Source organism: Lontra canadensis, unplaced genomic scaffold, assembly GCF_010015895.1.
Source record: "Lontra canadensis isolate GAN:19392208 unplaced genomic scaffold, GSC_riverotter_1.0 scaffold13, whole genome shotgun sequence".
In the NCBI taxonomy this organism is placed as follows: Eukaryota; Metazoa; Chordata; class Mammalia; order Carnivora; family Mustelidae; genus Lontra; species Lontra canadensis.
Window position 1 is genome coordinate 10,545,697 of NW_022631007.1, and position 21,128 is coordinate 10,566,824.

The 21,128-nt window shown below is 46.1% G+C and overlaps 1 protein-coding gene across 1 annotated transcript in view; it reads right to left on the bottom strand.

The window, feature by feature from the left end:
* The window catches only part of GPR55 (G protein-coupled receptor 55), a 37,108-nt gene extending 20,586 nt beyond the window's left edge, over nt 1-16,522 (bottom strand). Inside the window, exon 1 of the mRNA XM_032857468.1 lies at nt 16,465-16,522. Within this exon, the coding sequence (XP_032713359.1) occupies nt 16,465-16,483 (19 nt within the window). The 5' untranslated portion in view covers nt 16,484-16,522. The remainder of the gene's footprint in view (nt 1-16,464) is intronic.
* Between the last annotated feature and the right edge of the window lie 4,606 nt (nt 16,523-21,128).

The following is a 21,128-nucleotide window of genomic DNA, read 5'->3' on the forward strand; positions in this document are numbered from 1 at the left end:
GCTTTATGTGGGATGTGGCAGTTCACGGATAAAGCATTAATGAGGACTTGCCATGTGCATGTAATTGGGGTCACACAGATGAAGAAAACTTTCTTTAAACCCTAAGGCTTCTTGGAGGAGATGGTGCTGGAACTGGGTTGGAGGAGACATAGAAGGACATGTGGATTCCAGCAGTGGTTAGGAGACCAGGGGACAAAATGAAGCAAGGAGGGGCTTGTGAAGCCAACAGTGGCTCTGAGGCTTCTTACACCAGGACTAGATGGGTAATGGGGAATTCATAAGGAGAGGCAGCATGGGGCTTCTGGATGGGGCTGGGGGGAAAGCGGTTCCATTTTGGACCCAATGGTTTGGAGTACCCCAAAATGCCACCCACTCTCCATGGAGCTATAGAAGGGAGAGTGATCAGGGTAAAGATAGTGGAGGAAGCTTGTAGGTTTGTAGAAAATAATTCATAGTGTAAGAAAATAATCAAGGAGCTAACTCCAGGGAAGAGAGCTAGTAAAGGGGTTGGTGGAAAGATTGGAACCCATGAAGACAGACAGGAGCTGGTCAGAGGTAGAACTACCTGTCACAAAATGCAAAGGAAGGGTCAAGGCAAAGGGCTAACCAACATGCGAAAGAGTCTTAAAGGTAAGATGGGGTCGGTACAAAGTCTTGGGAGGGGACATCAAGAACATTTATTGACAATGATGCCTTTAAAGGTCCTACCCACCCAGAGCACCAAGGAGAGCATCAAGAAATAGGTTTCAGCTTATGGAAATCAACTGTCTATAATAAACACTTGGAGTCCAATATGATCCCAAAAGGTAAATTGGCCAAAGCTTATCATAATATAAAAATGAATTACTAGAACCTTCCTTATCAGCCAAGCTACCCTGGGCTTATTAGGTGGTTTGGCTGGAGACCAAGTGGTAAGTAATCAATATTTATGATGATTCCCTCATATAAGTAGTTAATTCTTTGTTCTAAACTGAGCCAGATCTCTTACGCCAAAAAAAAAAAAAAAAAAAAAAAAGGTTTCCCTGGTTTTCCTTTTGCCTCTCTAGTCTCCCAAGTTTATTAATAAATTTTAAAACACATGTTAACAAATTAAGCACAAATTTTAAAAATTTCAAATTGGTTTCGTTGAAAAAGATGGCCCTGATTCTAGGTTGGGCCTTCCGACACAGACCGGAAACATTAAATAAAAAGTTAGTATATAATAATTTGTAAATTTTTGTGTGTGGTTCTGAGTGAAAATGTGAGCCATGGAAAGTCTTGCTCTAGGTTGTTAATAAAAGGGAACATTATGTGGCAAAAGTCCTCATCTAGAACATTAATGCTAATGTCTCAAAATCTGTAAACTATGCAGTGTAGATGCTGTTGAAATGGCCAAATAAAATAGAGAATTGACCAAGGAGAGCAAGACGCTTGACTCCTTTAGAATTTGGTGAGTCATTCTCGTCTTAATAATTGGGGACGGACATAAAGAGTATAACCAATGCCTGGCACACATTACTCCAAAAATATTAGCTGCTATTATAAGAAAGGATCTGTTCACGGATAATAAAACTAAATTTAAACAATGCAGACTGTAAAGGGAATTTAAATAAAGAACTGACCTCACTACAACAACTTCTCACAGTAAATAATTAGCCCTTTATGTGGTATTTTGTCTAAGCAGCTTTAAGTTTGACCTATAATCACAAGGTACTGAAATCTTAAGTTTATATCTTAGTTCCTTAAAGAAATTGTAAAAGACCTTGGAATTTATTTAATTTAAACCCACCTTAAGAACTACAGTATCGGGGCACCTGGGTGGCTCAGTCGGTTAAGCGGCTGCCTTCGGCTCGGGTCATGATCCCAGGGTCCTGGGATCGAGCCCCGCATCGGGCTCTCTGCTCAGTGGAGAGTCTGCTTCTCCCTCTCCTCTGCCTGCCTCTCTGCCTGCTTGTGCTCTCTCTATCTCTCTGTCAAATAAATAAATAAAATATTAAAAAAAAAAAAAAGAACTATAGTATAAAAATGAATGGCAGTGGGCACCTGGATGGCTCAGTCCGTTAAACTTCTGCCTTTGGCTCAGGTCATGATGTCAGGGTGTTGGGATCAAGCCCTGCATGGAGCTCCCTGCTCAACAGGGAGTCTGCTTTTTCCTCTCCCTCTGCTGCTCCCCCTGCTTGTGCTCTCTATCTCTCAAATAAAAAAGTAAAATCTTAAAAAAAAAAATGAATGGCAATTGTTAAAATCAATATATATTTAGATCAATTATGTAGGATCGTAGTAACAAGTCACTTAAACTTTCTGGTTAGTTAGACTAAATCAGTAGTTCTCAAAAGTGATGAAGCATCGCATCACTTCAGAAATTAGAAATGCAGATTCTCAGTGCCCCTTCAGACCTACTGAATCAGAAATTCCTGGAGACAGACCAGCAATCTGTGTTGTAAGGAGGACTTCAGGTGACGTTGACGCATGCTCAAGTTTGAGAACTGTGGAACCGGCTGATCTGTGAGGTTCCTTCCAGCTCTACCATCTGTGGATCTATGAATGGGAAATGTGCCCCAGAAAGCTTACCATATTCCAAATTACTGATCCTGACAGCATTAAATACTTGATTTCAACAACAACAAAAATAAATAATTGGGGGCAGGGGACGCCTGGGGGTTCAATGGGTTAACCCTCTGCTTTGGCTCAGGTCATGATCTCAGGGTCCTGGGACTGATCGGGCATCAGGCTCTGCTCAGCGGGGAGCCTGCTTCCCCCTCTCTCTCTGCCTGCCTCTCCACCCACTTGTGATCTCTGTCTGTCAAATAAATAAATAAAATCCTTAAAAAAATAAATAACTGGGTGTGGGAGGTCATGTAAGACATCACGTAAAAAGCTGGCCAGGCAAGGACCTTCTGAACAGCCACCCGAGGGAGTGAGGCTATCAAGATGGGCTTCATACGGGGCTGGTTTTCTTTACCATAGACCATGTAATGCTGTTTACTCCTTCTAAAGTACGTAAGAAGTGCAAAGTTCTCTTTCTATAACCAGATGACCAAAAGACGGTTGAGCCAGCCCTCCATACCTTAGCCTTTTGCCCTGTTCTTCTATGACATGGTTTGAACAAGTATTTTATATTGCTTTGGAAAATCCTTGCTATTTCCTGAGAGCATCTCATCTGAAGGAAGGAAAAGCAGGGCAGCTTAGCCGGTGCTGGGGCTACTGGAATCAGGAGGAGAGTAAGTGAAGATTTCAGGTACTCCTATGGCTTAATTCTACCAGCTCTGGAAACTATGAAACTCTACAGAATCCCAAGCAGCAGGCCAAGGGCAGGCCTTGGAGGAGGCCCATGGCACTGGGGCAGCCATAAGCTCTCCATAGAATCTCAGGACATTGTTTCATTTCATTCCCCTTGAGCCGTTAAAAGATACCATTTGGAGTGGAAGAAAATAGACCTCCAAGTCTAATCATTTGCTCATGAGAACCTTGATTGCTGGTGTATCTCTTCTGGGTCTCAGTAAATTGCTCCCAGTTAAAGCGGGAGGGCCTGACCTTCCTTTAGAGCTCATTCAACGTTGCCTCCAAATAGAACTTGGAAAGGAAAATCGGCTAGGACATGACTTCCATCACCCCACCTGAGGTTGGAAGCATCACGTATCTTGGAAGCTTGTCTTAAGGGGACAAGGTGCAAGATGGATAGCGATGGACCAGCTACCAATGAGCCCTTCTTAGTTGCAGGTCTTGGCTGAGCCTCTGAGAACCCAGTGCTTACACTGCCCCGGGCAGGAGCCTGGGGTGCCCTGGGTGAGAGAGTTCCTTTCCCAAGGATTCAACTAGTTGGGTCATTGGTTTCCTTACTTGGGAGGACATTGCACAGCTCTGTCCTCGGTCAGCCCTGTCTGAGATGCTGGTGCCCAGGGGAGGAGAAGGTATCACAAAGGTCATAGCGAGAGGGGAAGGTCCACAGGTGGGAGGTGATTTGGAGCCTGGGAATGCCAAGCACTAGATGTATCCCAGAGAAGTTCTCAAACCGAAAAGAGCACAAGTGCTCCAGGGTGATCTGCACAGAAGTGGCCCACTTGTGTTGCCCTATGAAGACTTCACCTCCAGGCTACCCAGCTCCCCAGAGCCCCAGAAATCCGGACTTTAGTGGAGGGGGGTACGTCTGGGGAAAGATTAACACTCCCACCCCAAATAAATAAAGAGGATACCACCCCACCCCCAGACAGCTCCCAGGACTGCCAACCCCACCCAGCAGCGCTCAGAGCTATGTCCAGCAGACCCAGGATCAAAGGGTCCTTCTGGGCTCCAGAAAGAGCCAGTCTCCTTACCCTTGATCTAGTGGGCACCTCGGATTCCTGCCACACTGGGCCTAGAGGACGCAGATGGCTTGGGGAAGATGGGGCCTCCCAGGAGCATGTTCTTTGGCCTGTGCCTGGACCAGGGCCCAGCAGAGGTTCCACTCAGGGTAGGACCGACCCCCAGAGAAGTTGCTGGGCTCAGGAAGGGTCTTGTGGAGGGGGTCCTCCCACTCTGCCCATCTCCACACTGGCCCCTGGCATTAGAATGTAGAACTCAAGGTTGGGGTTTCCCGGCAGACCACATTCACTTTACAATCATCTGCAAACCCAAGGCCATCAGCTAGAGGAATCTGGGCTCCCCCCTGACCCGTAAATCCTAGAAAAGAGGCACGAGTCAGAGGATCTGTCTTCAGACTATGAACTTTCACCCCACAGGAAGGCCATTATCAAGACTAAGAAGTCTAGGGACCAAAAGGAAGTGTAATTCTGGAGGCTGGCCATGCCAGGCCTTGCCCCACTTTGGGGAGGGCAGGGAGCTTGTGTTCTGCAAGTTCTTGGGGGTCAGAGCCCCCCATACTTAGCCAATACTCACCCTCCTAGAGGGAGTGTGCTGCTGCTTTGGGGCCACCCCAGTTCAGGGTGTCTGGCCCATCTGGTCAGACAGAAGAGTATAAACATGGGTACCCCCCGTATCTGGCTGGTCCAGCCTTTTCTTGCTTCTGTCCTGGGTGGGAGAAGTAGCAGCTCTGGCTGCACGGGGGCCTGCGGAGAAGGGAGTCATGGAGAGCGTGGAGGCCATGAGGCCCAGGAGGCTCAGAAAAGCCCCTCCAGACAGCCTTCCCCTCTTGCTGGAACTCTCTTTCGCAGCCTCCATCTGCCCCCAGGGAAGCTGTGGGAACACAGTCCTCACCCAGCAGGATGCCGAGGGCCAGCTTCAGGCGCACAGCCGAGCAGTTGCCCTCTGAGGGCCCAGGACCCACAGGGAGCAGCGTGCTCTGCTCAGCAAAGGGTCCCAGCCCCAACTCCCGGGGTTCCATGGGCCCAGCCCCTTGCACCAGAGTTTCACCCTTCCTCCCGCTGCCACAGCCTCCCTCTGCCAAAGGGAGCCCAGGTCCCTGTCTCTTGGGGTGGCTGGCTTCAGGGAATGGGGTAAGTACCAGGCATCATTGCTCCTTCTGAACAAGGGGGTGTTGTGCTTGGCCTCAGGGAGGGGAACAGCCCTGCAAGGAAAGGTACCCTGAGTCCACTGAGCCCAGCCACCCTCTCCCAGGGGGATCTCTGAGAGCCTGGAGCGGGAGGCAAGCGTGGACACGGAGCAGTTTGTCATGTTTTCTTGGCCTGTGGACTGATCCCAAAGAGGGGCACCCACTGGGTGACCCGGGCAGGACACTCATGTGGATGAGAACTCACTGGGGAGATGGGGGGTGCCACGGGGCTGCCCCACAGTGGCCAGGCACGTGCTGCTACCTATGCCCAGCAGGTGAGGGACCCCTGGGGCTCCCAGAGAGGCAGGTGCCCCCTGGCGGGGATGCCAGGACCCTGGGCCGGTTTGCAGGATGGCTCAAAGGTGGGGAGATGGTGGGGGGTGGTGACTCCGTGGGGGGGGGGGGGGGGGGAGTAGGGGCAGCTGACCAATCTGGCCAGGTGGCTGGAAGCCAGCGCAGGACCAGAGGGAGGCCCAGGCCAAAGGCAGAGTGAAGACAGAGAGGGAGGCCAGGCAGAAAGGGGGGAGGCAGGATGGGGAATGGAGGCCAGCAGCGTGGGGGCTGCAGGGGGCTCCAGGGAACCTGTGAGGACAGCGGGCCCTGTGGGCTTCCCAGTGAGGGGAGGGCCAGCGGGTGAGAGGTGAGAGCTTGGGCTATGTGAGCTAGGCCAGCAGGGGGAGGGCCAGGACCAGGGCCCAGAGTGGGGGTCTGCAGAGGACAGGGCTGGAGGGCAGCAGGAAGGGGGAAAGGGACAAGGAAAGGGCAAGGGGAAGGGAAGAGAGTGGGCTAGACACAGCGGGATAATAACGCTATTTTTCTTCCTCACTGCCAGGGAACAGGGGAGAGTGTGACCCAGGGTTCTGGAGTCTGCCTGCCTCTGTTCCTTTAGGATTGCTGAGGTCCTTGGGACCTCAGAGGCAAAGAATTCTGGAGAGAGAGACCCGGAAGCCTTGCCTGCAACACAGCTGTGCCCATTGCAGAGATGAGGAAACTGAGGCTCTGTGGGGTCCCAGGCGGCAGTGCCCGGGCTGAAACCAGGTGTGCTCATCCCAGGGCAAAGCCACTCTACAACCTGAGCCAGCCCATGTGAGGCTCCGTACGGGACACCAGAGACAGCATCCTGGCTGCTTCCCTCCAGGGACGCTTCCTGAGAGCACGGCCCCACCTTCCTGTATACCCCTTCCCTACCCCAGGAGGCCCCCCCATGGGGGGATCAAGAAGCTCAGCCAGTCCCCGAGCTTGGGTGCCTGTAAGATGTCTGGACTCAGCAATTCCCTGCAAGGACAGGGGACCCATGTCTGTCTCTGGGCATCCCCGGCCCGGGGAGGCAGAGATCCTGACAACAGAGACGACAGTGGAGTCAAGACGCAAGAGCCTGGAGAGATGAGCACCCCTTGGGCTTTGTGCTGGCACATGATGGCCAGGCAGGGGTGCCCCAGGCTGCCCCCCATCTCCCCGCCTTCCTCCCCCAGGCCCAGTAGTGAGAACAACTGAGAAGAAACTTCTCTGAGAGGACCCCTTCTGTCATTCGTCACTCACACAGTAACATCCCTCTGTTGCCGGGTTCCAAGACAGACCTCAAGAAACCTTCCCAGGACAGTGATGGAAATTACCGGAGACTGGACACCAGCCCGCAGCGAACCTGATGGGCAAAGGGGTGAATCAACTTCTCTCCCACCTGTGACCGAATGGTTTTTCCTTGAACTTTTGCAAGCTTAACAATCAGGACTAGAGAACTTTGTTTTGAGGGAGCTAGTGGACTCCCCTCGCAGTACCAGCTGACCCTCAAGTCTCTCCTCTAGATCTTTTTGTCTCTTAGCAAATGCCTGAGGAATCCTGAACCCCTCCGGCCTCCCCCAGGGTCATGCGCTCCTCCACCACCCACCCCCCTGCCCCCGCCATGGCTCTGAGCCACGGTCCAACAATCTCAAGGCCTCAGGGCCACTATCTTTCCTCTGCCGGCTCTTCACCAACCTCCCCACCCCTCCTGACCCCATTGACCTCATTAAAGGGGCTCCTTGCAAACACCCCAAGATGCTGGCAGGTCGTTGAGAGGGAGCCCACAGAGGGAGTAGCACCCCAAGGGGAGGGTATGACAGAGCCCCCAGTAAGCTGTGGGGATCAGAGAGCGAGGATGGATGGGTTGCTCCCCCTGCCCAGGTAGAGACAGGGGCAGCCTGCTGAAAGTCACAGAGATCCCAGCAGCCCAGCCCCGCATGGGAGCACTTGTCTGAGCCCCACACACCAAAGCGGGGAGGCAGTGGGAAACCAAGAAGTGCCTCATCCTATCACCCCAGGGGGTTCTACTTTAGGGACCACAGAAGAACCCTGATCTCGTGAGCGGGGGAGGAAGTCACTGATCATCCAAGTTAGAAGAAATGGGGACAGGTTAACCACCACCCGTGGGAGCTGACGGCCTGGGCCACGTGGGGCCAGAGCATCACCGCGGATGTGACTCAGCATGGATCGGAGATGTCCCAAGGACCAGAGGCTGACCAGCCCCACACTCCCTACATAGCCTCACCCCCGCACTCATGCAATCCTGGGGACAGAGGAGAATCCTAAGTTAATGGAGGTTGGGGGTCCTCAAAACAGAAGTTAAGTCCTGGAAAACAATGAAGATGTTGTGGTCCCCTCATGCCTGAGTTTGTGAGCAGGGATGTGTCCCGGCCTCATAAGCGTGAAGACTTGGATCCCTGGGGTTGGAGGGGTACCCCACAAGTTTGGAGGCGAAGGGAAGAAAGTTTGCAGAGGGGACTAGAGGGGACACAGTTCCCATAACCACTGCGGTTAGCTCAGAGGGAAACATCCACAGCCCACAGCCGAGATGACTGGGCCTTGGCACGAGAGTTACTCCTCAGAGTGAGAGTGAGTATGCCGAGCGTGAGTGGGGCCCCCCCCGAAAATGACTCAGCACCGCATGACATCAGCCAAGAGGTTCAGACTCTCTCTCAGGAGTGGGAAGAATGTACCTGAAGGCTCTGTCGTCACACATTTACATCCGACTTGCCCATCACGACTCCTCAGGCACAGGCCACTGGCCCAAAGGCAATACAGAAGGCCCACTGCCTGTAGTCACACGGAGGCTCCTTCTAGATGCCCTGCGCTCGGCCTTCAGATGCAGCCCCCCCCACAGGCGCTACCTGGCGCAGAAGGCAGATACCCGCACAGATAATATGCCCCCGTATCCTTCCCCGCGTTCTCGCTGCACAGCCGGAGCCTGCCCCGGCTTCCTCCAGCAGGAGGGTGCCTGCTGACTCAGCTCTCCGGCTCTCCTTTGTGGTCACTGATCCTGGTCATGGCAAGTGGAGAGAACCCTAAAGAAGAGGGAGGCTTAGGTGATCCGTGCAAAACACAGCAGGGGGAAAGGAAGGCCTGACCGAACCCATAGTGGGGGGACTGTTGTTGGGAGGCTGGGATTTGAGAGGGAGACCCAGAGAGGGAGGAGGGTCGGGGAGGCAGGTGCCTGAGTGTGGAGCGTTTCCAGGGGGCCAAGTGGGGAGAGGATCCCAGTTATTTGCTGTGCAAGGAGCAGGTCCTCCCAGACCAGTGACTCAGTTTCCTCAACAAACCAAGGACATGGAAAGAAAGGAAGGGACAGAAGACTGTTAAGAAAACGCAACGCACTTCCCTCCAAAGATGCCGTCATTTGAGTCCTGACCTGGTTCCAATAAACCAGCTGTACAAAGACAACTTTTAGACAACTAGGGGGAAATCCGAGTATGAACTGACTTTTAATTTTTTTTCTCATGATGATGGAACCTGGTGGTTGCATTAAAAATTGTCCTTAACTGGGGCACCTAGGTGGCTAAGTCAGTTGGGCATCTGCCTTCAGCTCAGGTCATGACCCCAGGGTCCTACAATCAAGCTCCACATCAGGCTCCTTGTTCAGCAGGGAGCCTGCTTCTCCCTCTGCCACTCCCCCCTGCTTCTGCTCTCTCTCTGACAAATAAAATCTTTTTTAAAAAGTCCTTAAAAGATGCACCCTAAAGTACTGAGCTGAGATGTCATGCGGTCACTGGGAGTGGATGAAGGGAAGAAATCCATGGAAAAGTTTGGTGGGGGTTGACTATGGTGGCAGCTGGACACACTGTCCCCAGGGAGGTGGAGTGAGGCCTGGCTGCTGACCACACCTGGACCAGGCTGCAGCCGGTGGGGTGGGGGGCACTTTCTGCTCTGGCGGCAACGCAAGCAAACAGGACTGGCCCCCCGGTCCCTTGGGGACCTCCTGGGCCAGTCAGGGGCATGGTAGGTGGGTATTCAGTGTGGCTCTTTAGAACTCTACTTGAGCTCCTTGAGATGCGCTCCCAGACTGAACACCTTAGTCACCTATGTTAGTGACTCTCACAAAGAAGCTACTCTCACGAGGTAGCTTCATACTTAACTGGGGTTGACCTTATCTACTGTCAACTTTCCCATGGCTGATTTTGGTATATTTGACTTTCCAACAGCCTCATCACCCTTGACCACCAGACAAACCAACACCCACTGCTCCTCTCACACCCCCCAACCAGAGAAAGCCATTTGCTATCCAATGGGCATTTTGAACTGTCGCCTGGAACCCCTGCCTGGCGGCCAGCAGCCGATGGTACATCTGCCCCTTGGTCTGCGCTACCGTAGTTTTGGGACTATCACACTGAGGTTAGCCTTTATTGGTTCATGACTGTGAATGGAAAAGTGAAAGCATTGACACCAGGGTAGGAAACAACAACGCAGGGAGAGGGGAGTCATGAGATGTGCAGAAGCGGCCAACCTTGAACCTCAGCCAGCCGTGCTGGGGACATGAGCCAAGCATGCCCCAGTGTGAAGGACAAGAACCCAATCCCAACGCTCGAGCACAATCCTGGAAGAGTGCATCTAAGTTACAAGGTGTCATTAGGGATTTCCTTGTACTTTCAGCTCATGGAGAACCGGGACCATTCCACTCACACGGAGTCTGTTACTGGATTTGATGTCTTTGGGGTTTTTTTGTTTGGGTTTTTTAGTTCATTGTACTATTTACAGTTTATTTGAAGAGTCTCATGGAAGGATCAATTCATACTGTTTTTTTCTGTTCTCCCTTTCCTGTACTCCATTTAAAAGAGAAAACCTCCCTTTTTTTCCCCAATTCTAAGTTTTGTCCTTTTTATCTCTTCTTTCCCTCTTTTATTTCTTCTGCTCTTTCCATTCCTCTTCCTCACTTTTCTCTGTTTTTTTCTCCTTTCCCCTTCCCTAGCCAAAACTCTCATAATGAAAGTGGCACAGATAACAATACCTTCCCTTCTTCGTATGTATTGAAATTTTCTCATATCTAAATAGAGATTTAATGACATTTAAAATAGGCTTTTCATTATTACTCATCCCATTTGAAGAGGTAATGTGTATACTTTAAAAACCCATCTTCACATGTAATCAAAGAACTGAAAATGAGGTGTTTTTTTCATGTTATCTTGGCAGAAATTTATTAAATGGCAATTCTTGGTGCTGGCAAAAGTTGAGGGAGAAGGACCTTCTCAGGTTTCTGGAAGGCGGTTTGGCAACATGTATCAGAAACCTTAAAAACAGCCTACACTTTGACCCCAAGGAACATAAACGTCTATTGGTTCCACTTTGTGCCAGATGCAGCTTGGAATGGCTTGGAAAATAAGAAGTGAGAGTTAGAAAGAACATTACCCCCTTTCTTTGGGCCCTGAGAAGATTAAATTGGGGACAGAGGGGGTTACTGGACTTCAGATAGAGACGACAAGGTCAAAGGTGAGTCCTCTATGGGGCAGTAGGCCTACAGGGAGGGGGAAACCTGGGGGAGAGCAGCTTGGGTGCCAGGAGCCTGAAAACCTGCTGACCACCTTTGGTGTTTCAATTGGAATGCCCTCCTGTTATCCCCACGCCTTCAAGAACATACAATTAACAGGTACAACCTGGCTTTAGTTATGAGATCTAGAAGTCTACTAGACTTTCGCCATCCCATGAGGTCTAGATGAGATGGGCTCCACTGGACCTCAAGGGTCTGGGGAAGGGGACAAAGCCCTCCCTGGGATGCCCTGTTCCATGGACTGGAGACAGCCAAAGCCCTCCCAGCTTTTCAGCAAGTTCCCAGGGCAGGGGTAGCTGACACCTCCAGGACCCCCTCTGGCCACCATGTTTGTTAGCCTCTTCCCAGAGATCCCCCAAGACTTCCTGCCTACAGGTAGTCATCAGTGTCCTGGGTATTTCTGGAGTTTGGTGGGCTACATGGAGATGGGGAGGATTCATGTTACAGAAACACAAATTTTGGCTTCTTAGCCAAGCATTTCCCAAGCTAAAATGGCTATGGGCACTCTGTTCCTAGGGGATATCCTCAAGTCTGTTTCCACACAGGCCACAGCCTCTTTCTGGCAGGCTCCTCTCACCCCACTGCTTTCCTGGCCCCTCTCTGTCTCTCGAGCCCCTGAGTTGTGGCCTGGGTTCATGCTGACACCTCCACCCTCGGGCCCCACCTTCTGACCTAACAGTTGTCAAGATATCTCCCTGGCTAAGAGGAGTCTCAGTGCCAGTTGTGACAGTGATGTTTTCATCCTGTTTTAAATGAGCCTTGGGGAATTTGGGCAATGCCTAGGCCCACCCTTGGGTTACAGAGCTCAGGGAGAATGGATACCCCAAGGAAGCTGGTTCTGAGGGGGCCAGAGGTGAGGAAGTAGAAACACCAGCTGCAACCAGGAAGGTTTTGTGGATCATCAAGCACTCCTCCGGGCTTCTGAGGTGGGCAGAATAACACCCTCCCCCAAAAGATATCCCCATACTAATTCCCAGAAACTGGGAATGTGTTGATTCATGTGGCATCAAGTCATGTGGGAATCAAGGTTATAGATGAAATTAAGTTTGCTAATCAGCTGTCCTAAAAATAAGGGGATTAGTCTGTATTACCCAGGTGGGTCCGATAATCACAAGAGTCCTTAAAAGCAGGAAAGGGAGACAGAAGAGAAAGTCAGAGGGAACTTCGTTCCTCATTGCTGGCTTTGAAGATGGAGGGAACAAATCAAACCAAACCAACCAACCAACAAAAACCCCTCCAGGAACTTACATCCCAGGGAGAGAAGAGAGACAATAACTAACTACCATCATACAAGGTCAGTGACAGGTGCCAAGGAGACAATTAGAGCAGAGAAAAGTGATGGGGGTTTAAATTTGAAATAGGATAACTGGAAAAGGCTTACTGAGATGGTGAGGAAAGACCTGAGGAAGCCTGCTTCAGTTCCTTGTTTGTAACGTGAGCACGATAATAATGGCTTTTACCTCATCAATCGTCATGAGGATCAATTAAGTTAATACACACAAAGCATTCCCGTTACAGCCTGACCCATTGTAAGTGCTTTACAGATATTAGATATTGTTATAATCATCACTTTAAGAAAGCTTTTTTGAAGACTTTAGGGTTTTTCCAGCATTCAGTTTAGTGTTGGGAATTCAAAGATAGCTGAGTGACAGGCAAGCCAAGATGGTCTTTCAAAAATCATAACATAGACATCACTAATCAACTATCACCCTCTGCCTCCCTGAACCAGGAATCTGCCTTAATATCATCCTAGAACCAGTCTTCATCAAACAATTGGAATGGGCAGGTGAGAAGAAATGAACATACTGTCCCTTGGAGCAGGTACTGTTAGAGACGGATTCATCTTTTGAATTCCCCCATCCTCCTTCCCCATTTACTGTGTGAGAGTAATTTCCTCTGTCACCAAGAGCTGGCATTCCATCTCATTCATCCTTCCTGTGACATGATCATCTCCATCTGCTTTGAGTAGCAAAGAAAAGAATAATTCGTAGTCTGCTATTGACACCATGTAAGACAGTACAAACCAACCTAGACACTGTCAGTTGTCTATTTGTTATGTGTTATTTCTTTAGGGATCCTCCAGTAAAAAGATCTTAACTTCCTACTTTCTATGTTTCCCTGATGTGACCAAGGGTCTGAGTCATGGTTACGGTCACATGTGACAGGGAGGTCAGATGTTCTTGGGAAGGAAAGTAGCTTTCACACAGACTCTTTGTTCTTCCCACATAATTGTGAAATTTCCACAACATGAACATAGGGTTTTTTTCATTGCGCTCTTTCTTGAGCCTGTTCGAGGCAGTTCTAGTGTCCATATATAGTAGAACATTTAGTTGTATTACAACTCTAGTAAACATTAGCTCAAGGGAAATCTTCTTGGAACTGTAAAGCAAAACCAAATATAATTCAAGTGTACAGGATGGTTATACATACCTTTGTGGACCAGATGTCCATAAAGAAGACACAAGAAAATGTGGCCAGAAAAGATGACGCCTATGTCTTCAAGCCAGACACTCTCTTATTTTCCTAAGGAGGGAGTCCCAATGCCTCAGTCCTTGGGAAGTCTTGTCCTAGCATTCATCTGGAAGCTGTGTTTTATTACAAATTTTTAATTTTTTAAAATATTGAACTTGCAAAAGAGGAGATCTCATGGTTGGCTTTGAAAGACAAATACCTATTTACCCTTCACCAACTTTTTCTAGCTACACATATCTATGTATAACCACACCTTTTTTGCTGAATGCTTTGAAATTAGTTGTAGACATAAGATTACTATCACCCCTAAGTACTTAGTCTGCTTCTTAAAAAAAAAAAAATAATAAGGACGACAATTCTCTTACAAAATCAAAATACCATCATTGCACACAAGAAAGGTAGCAGGGACACAATCATATTATGTCACAGACAGTCCTTTTTCAAATTTCCCCAATGATCTCCTAAATGTCCTTTATATCCTTTTTGAAAAAATTATCATCTTGAATACAATTAAGGTTCACACACTGTTTAATGTATTTTCACGTACAGCTGTCCTTCCATTTTTGGTTTTTCATGATGTTGACATTCTTTAAGAGTCTTATGGACTATTCCCCAATCTCTGCATAATTGTTTCTTCATGATGTAATTCAGATGAACTATTTGGGGCCAGATGCTACTGGAGGTGATGCTATGTCCTTCCCTAATAGATCACATCGGGAGGCACAGAACGTTAGTCTGTCCCACTATTTATGAATCTGATTTTGATCATTTAGTTAAGGTGAGATCTGACAGACCTCACCCTTGTCCTTAATACACAATCTGCAAAAGGGTATTTTTTTAAAAGTTAAGTTAATTTTTCTCCTTTTCTTTCTTTCTTTCTTTCTTTCTTTCTTTCTTTCTTTCTTTTTAAAGATTTTATTATTTATTTGACATAGAGAGAGAGATCACAAATAGGGAGAGAGGCAGGCGGCGGGGGGGCTGTGCGGGAGGGAAGCAGGCTCCCTGCTGAGCAGAAAGCCCAATGTGGGGCTCAATCCCAGGACCCAGAGATCATGACCTGATTGGAAGGCAGAGGCTTAACCCACTGAGCCACCCTGGTGCCCCCAAAAGGATATTTTGATACTGTGTGAACATCTCATACCCAACAGCATTGGGTATTGAGCTTCACTCAATGGCTTTAGCATCTGATGATATTGACGGAATTCATTATTACAGGATTCTGCAGAATGGCAATTATACAATTCTATTACTCCTTCTTTCCTTATTAGCTGGCATTCCTCTGGGAAGACAATCTGAAACCTGGGTCTCTGTCATACACTCCATTTAAAACAGCAGGAAATCCTCTGCTGGAAGACAATTAAGCACAATGTACTAGGTGGTCTCTAGTTCCTTCTCCTCATTCTTCTTTCCCTTCAACTGCTCCCTGTTGGGCGCTTGGTGCCCAGTGCTGTATACAGTGCTTTAGGTACACCAGATCCCTGAATTAACTCCCAACCACCCTGAAGACTAGGTGGGAGCAGTCTCATCTCACAGAGGAGGACACTGAGACAGAGAGAAGCAGCTGGCTCAAGGTCATCTAGTAAGTGGTGGACCTGAGATTTGGAACGCAGATACGTTTGAATAAAAAGGCTATATTCCTGTCCAGCCGCTTTCCTGAACCACTGTGTTATCCCTTTTTGTATACACATAGAACAATTCAGGCAGTAACAGTCCTTGATTTTTATTGATTCCTAAAGAACACTTTCTCCTTCCCCCTGAGTATTAGCCGTGCACAGCAAAAATTCCGGAGGAGTAAAAAGAGTGACCATGGGATTATGGATCATTTTCCTTTTCCTCTTCATATTTAGCTGTATTTCTCAGGTTTTCTACAATGAAGGTGCATTGATGGTTTGGTCAAATACCTAGTTGTCAGATTCAGAATGGCTCTTCCTAGGAGTAATCTGTCCCTGTTGGAGCCAGGCTTGGGTCAGACACGTGGACACCTGTCTGGGTTTATGTGGTAGTAAGTGGCCTTTTAGTGACATAGGTGATTCATGCTACACCAAACCAACTGGGGAAAGACTCCAATCCGACTGATAGTCCATTTTCCCGAGTCCTAATCACAGCCTGGCTTTGTGCAAGATGGCAGACAACCACCAAGAATAGAGGAGACTGAGGCTTGGACTTCAAGTTGTTTACAAAGTAACAGCAATACAAGAAAACACATCAGAAACACTTTTATAGAAGGACAAGATAAGAAAAACTTGGCAACAGGAAAGAGCAGTGGCCATCATCCCTGAAGGTCAGGTACAGGAGAATTACCAAGGCTTCAACAGATTTCTAGAGGGAGAAGTCAAAATCACAGACCAGAAAGTCATTACTCTGAGAGAGTTTGTAAGATTCCGACCCTTTATAACTTTCTCATGTTTCTTATTTTTGTTACTCCACATCTGTTTCCTGATAGTCTTCAGCAAAGGGGGGGGGGTGCCTTTAAGAAGGAAGAAAAGAAGAATTAGTGGGAAGATAAGAATCGTGACACCAAACTGAATAATTCTGAATAACAAAAAGCCTCCAAAAGGCAACTCTCATGCATAAAGAGCTTGGGAGTCAGTTCCTTCCATCCTCACAAGAAATGAATCTGAACAAACTGAAAATCAACAGCTTTTCTTAGATCCATTGGAGAACTGAGGTCATAGAGCAACCCACCAGCCTGAAATCTGGTGGGTGGGGGGGGATACAGAGAAATGTGACTTACCAGGAGCTGAAGCCGCCATTGGAGCCCACAGTCCGTAGGAACAGGAACACTCGAACGGTCTGATGACTTGCCAGAGGCAGAGTGTGGACTAACCTGACAGCTAAAAATCCCTGGAGTCCCAAACTTGTCTGGGCTTTACTTCCAGAAGCTCCACCAGGCTCTCACTGTGAAGGTTCTGGATAAAAATCTCCATGCGTCAACCAAGTGGAGGGGAAAGTAACCATTTTCAAACACACTCAGGGGGAATGTAACCATTTTGAAAGCCAAGAGCATTATGTTCTCTCTAATAAAGGCATGAATCCAGAGAAACTGCCTTACCAGACCCTTATCTTCCCTGGGGGAAGGGCAAGGAGACAAGGACAACTCCTCCAGCCTTCCAGTCTGCTTTCATCACTCATCTGTTCCTGTAGGCTGTCCACCCCTTCCTTTAGACCCCTTAACACATTCATCATAGTCCTTTTAAATTCCCTGACAATTCCAAAATCGTTGTCATAGCTGAGTCTGGTTCGGATACTTGCTTTGTCTCTTCGGGCTACTTTGTTGCCTTTGAGCATGGCTTGTAATATGTTGTCAAAGGTCAGATGTGATGTATGTGATAATAGGACCTGAGCTAATCAGACTTTTAGAACGTGGTTTTAGGTTAATCTAATGAGGATCTAGGCTGTGTTTAGTGTTTGCTGTAGTTGTTGGTGCCAAAGACTTCAGTTTCCTCTAGATGTCTGTTTTGTTTTGTTTTGTTTTGTTTTCCCTCTCTTCTGTTGTTTTGGGTTTCCTTAAGAACCCCGTCTTAAATAGTCTGTGCCTTGCAGCTCTCTCAGTCATAATCCACTTTTTATTTTATTTTATTTTTAAAGATTTTGTTTATTTGTTTGACAGAGACACGCAAGAGAGGGAACACAAGCAGAGGGAGCAGGAGAGGGAGAAGCAGGATTCCCACTGAGCAGGGAGACCGATGTGGCTCGATCCCAGGACCCTGGGATGATGATGACCCGAGCCAAAGGCAGATGCCTAACAATTGAACCACCCAGGTGCCCCCATAATCCACTTTTATAATACTGGAGTCTGTTGATGCAGCGGTAAGTGTAGTGGGTAGAATAATGTCTCCCCAAAATTCAAATTCACTTGGAACCTCAGAATGTGACCTTATTTGGAAATAGGAACTTTTGCAATTGTAATTGCTCACGTTAACTATGAGATCATACTGGATTAGTGTGGAACCTAAATCCAATGACTGGTGTGCTCATAAGAAGTGAGCACACATGGATACGCATGGACACATAGAAAGAAAAACAATAAAGATACTGTTGCACTGAAGAGCACCATCAATCAGCTGGATCCAGTTGGCATTTAGAGAATACTTCCCCCAACAACAGCATAACACACACGTTCTTCAAGTTCACATGGAACAGTCACCAAGGTAGACCATATTCTGGGCCATAACACAGACCTAAACAAGTTTAAAAGGATAGAAATCATATAAATTATGTTCTCAGACCACAGTGAAATTGAACCAGAAGTCAATAACAGAACGATAGCGACAAAATCCCCAAATATTTGAAGATTAAACAACACATTTTTAAATGACATATGGCTAAAAGAAGTTTCAAAAATTATTTTGAGGAAAATATTGTACATGAAAATGAAAACTTACCAAAATTTGTGGGATGCAGCAAAAACAGTGCTGAGAGGAGAATTTATAGTATTGAATGCACATATTAGAAAAGAAGAAAGATCTAAAAGTAATAATCTAAGCTTCTACCTAGAGACACTAGAGAAAGAAGAGTAATAGAAACCCAAAACAAGCAGAAGAAAACAATGGCAAAAATTGGAGTAAAAGTTAATAAAATTAAAGATGATAAATTAATAGACAAAATCACTAAAACCAAAAACTAATTCTTTGGAGGGGGGAAAAGACAATAAAATTGATAAACCTCTAGACAAACTAACCAAAGAGAGAAGACACAAATTACCAATATTTGTAATATTAGTAACTTAATTAATTAATATTAATTAACTAATATCAGTTATAATATTAATCATGTTTATTGATTTATAGTTAATTATATAATTAATTATATAATTAATTATAACATTATCATTGATTAATATTAATTATATATTATATATTAATTATAATAATAAATATTATATATTTATAATTACTAATTAATATTAGGTTTTTATGGTTTCAGGTCTTCCTTTGAGGTCTTGAAACTATTCTGAGTTTATTTGTCTGATAAAAAGAAAGAGGGGCAGTCACTAATGATCCAATGAACATCAAAAGGAGAATATAGGACTATTACAAACAACTCTATGCCCACAAATTTAATAATTTAGATGAGATGAACCAATTCCTAAAACACACAATCTAGGGGCACCTGGGTGGCTCAGTCAGTCAAGCATCTAACTCTTTATTTCAGCTCAGGACATGATCTCAGGATCCTGAGATTGAGCACCACATTGGACTCCATGCTCAGAGTAGAATCTGCTGGAAATTCTCTCTCTACCTCTCCCTCTCCCTCTGCCTCTGCCTCTGCCTCTCCCCCTCCTTGTGCTCTCACTCTAAATAAATAAATAAAATCTTTTTTTCTAAAGCACGATATACCAAAACTCACATGAGAAATAGATAATCTGAATAAATCTCTTCTCAGAAGTTGAATAGGAATCAAAAGCCTTTCAAAAAAAGAAAGCACCAGGCCCAGATGGTTTCACTAGTGAACTCTGCCAAACATTTAAGGAAAAAAAACATGATCTAACTGACAGAGAAAAATGTTGCAAGAATTAATGATGGCTGGGAAAGGCATTTATTTTATAAACCAAAACAGTTATCAAGAGCTTTCCAATGCATACATCAGGAAGTAGATTGATAGTTGAGAGAATGTGTGGGCTAGATACATTTTTAAAAAACAGCTTATCCTTTATAGTGCAACACATAATGCAGATCTAAATGAGAATATTAGGCAGAATAACAGATTAAATTTTATAACTCTAATCTTTAAAAAATTGTTTTGTGTACTTGCATTTGTAACATCAAACTAAATAACCATTAAGATGGGCTCTAGTTATACAATTCAATTATACATTTACACTATGAATCACTCAAGCAAAAGCCTAGTTTGGGGATTCTTTGTATCTCAAAATATATCTCTTTATATCTTTATATCTTATATATTTACATCTCAAAATTTTGCAAGGTTAAAAAGTTGCAAACTCATGTAACACAAAATCCACAATGTACTTGATAAGGGATTAATATTCAAAATAAATACACACTTCCTAAAACTCAAAAACAGAACAACAACAACAAAAAAACCTGTTTCAAAAATAGGCAAACAACTTGCATAGACATTCCTCCAAAAAAGATATACAAATGGCCTCTAAGCACATGGGAAGATACACCACATCGCTAACCACTAAAGAAATGCGATCGAAACCACAGTGAATCCAGGGGTACCTGGCAGTCTCAGAAGATGGAGCATACAACTCTTGATCTCAAGGTTGTGAGTTCAAGCCCCGTGTTCCATGCAGAGGTTACTTAAAAACAAAATCTTAAACATACATACAAACACTGAGTCCAAAGAAGACATACAGATGGGGAATAGACATGAAAAGATGCTCAATGTCACTCATCACCAGGGAAATGCAAATCAAAAGTACAATGAGACATCACCTCACACCTGTCAGAATGGCTAAAATAAAAAACACAAGAAACCAGTGTTGGTAAGGATGTGGAGAAAAAGGAACCCTCTTGCACTATTGGTGGGAATGCAAACTGGTGCAGCCCCTGTGGAAAACAAAAATTAAAACTAGAAATACCCTATAATCCAGTAATTGCACTACTGGGTATTTAACCAAAGAATACAAAAACAGGGGCACCTGGGTGGCTCAGTGGGTTAAAGCTTCTGCCTTCGGCTCAGGTCATGGTCTCAGGGTCCTGGGTTCGAACTCCGCATCCGGCTCTCAGCTCAGCAGGGAGCCTGCTTCCCCCTCTCTCTCTGCCTGCCTCTCTGCCTGCTTGTGATCTCTGTCTGTCAAATAAATAAATAAATAAAATCTTAAAAAAAAAATACAAAAACAGTAATTCCAAAAAGATATATGCGCCTCTATGTTTACTGCAGCATTATTTTCAATAGCCAAATTATGGAAGCAGCCCATGTGTCCATTGATAGATGAACCGATAAAGAAGATGTGGTGTATATGTACAGTGGAATATTATTCAGCCACAAAAAAAGAATGAAATCCTGGAGTTTGCAACATGGATGGACTGGAGTTTATTAGCTTAAGTGAAATAAGTCAGTCGAGAAAGACACATGCCATACAATTTCACTCATGTGTGGAATTTAAGAAACAAAACAAATGAGCAAAGGGGAAAAAAAGTGAGAGAGACAAATCAAGAAAGAGACTCTTAACTACAGAGAACAAACTGCTGATTACCAGAGATGAGGTGGGTGGGGAGATGGGGGAAATCAGTGATGGGGGATTAAGAGGACACTGACCATGATGAGCAACAGTAATGTATAGAATCGTTGAATCATTATATCGTACACCTGAAACTAATATAAACATTGTGGGTTAACTACAGTAGAGCTAAAATAAAAAACTGTTTAAAAAGAGGAAAAACCCGCCCTGGGGATAAAAATATATGTTCATAAAAAATAAAATTT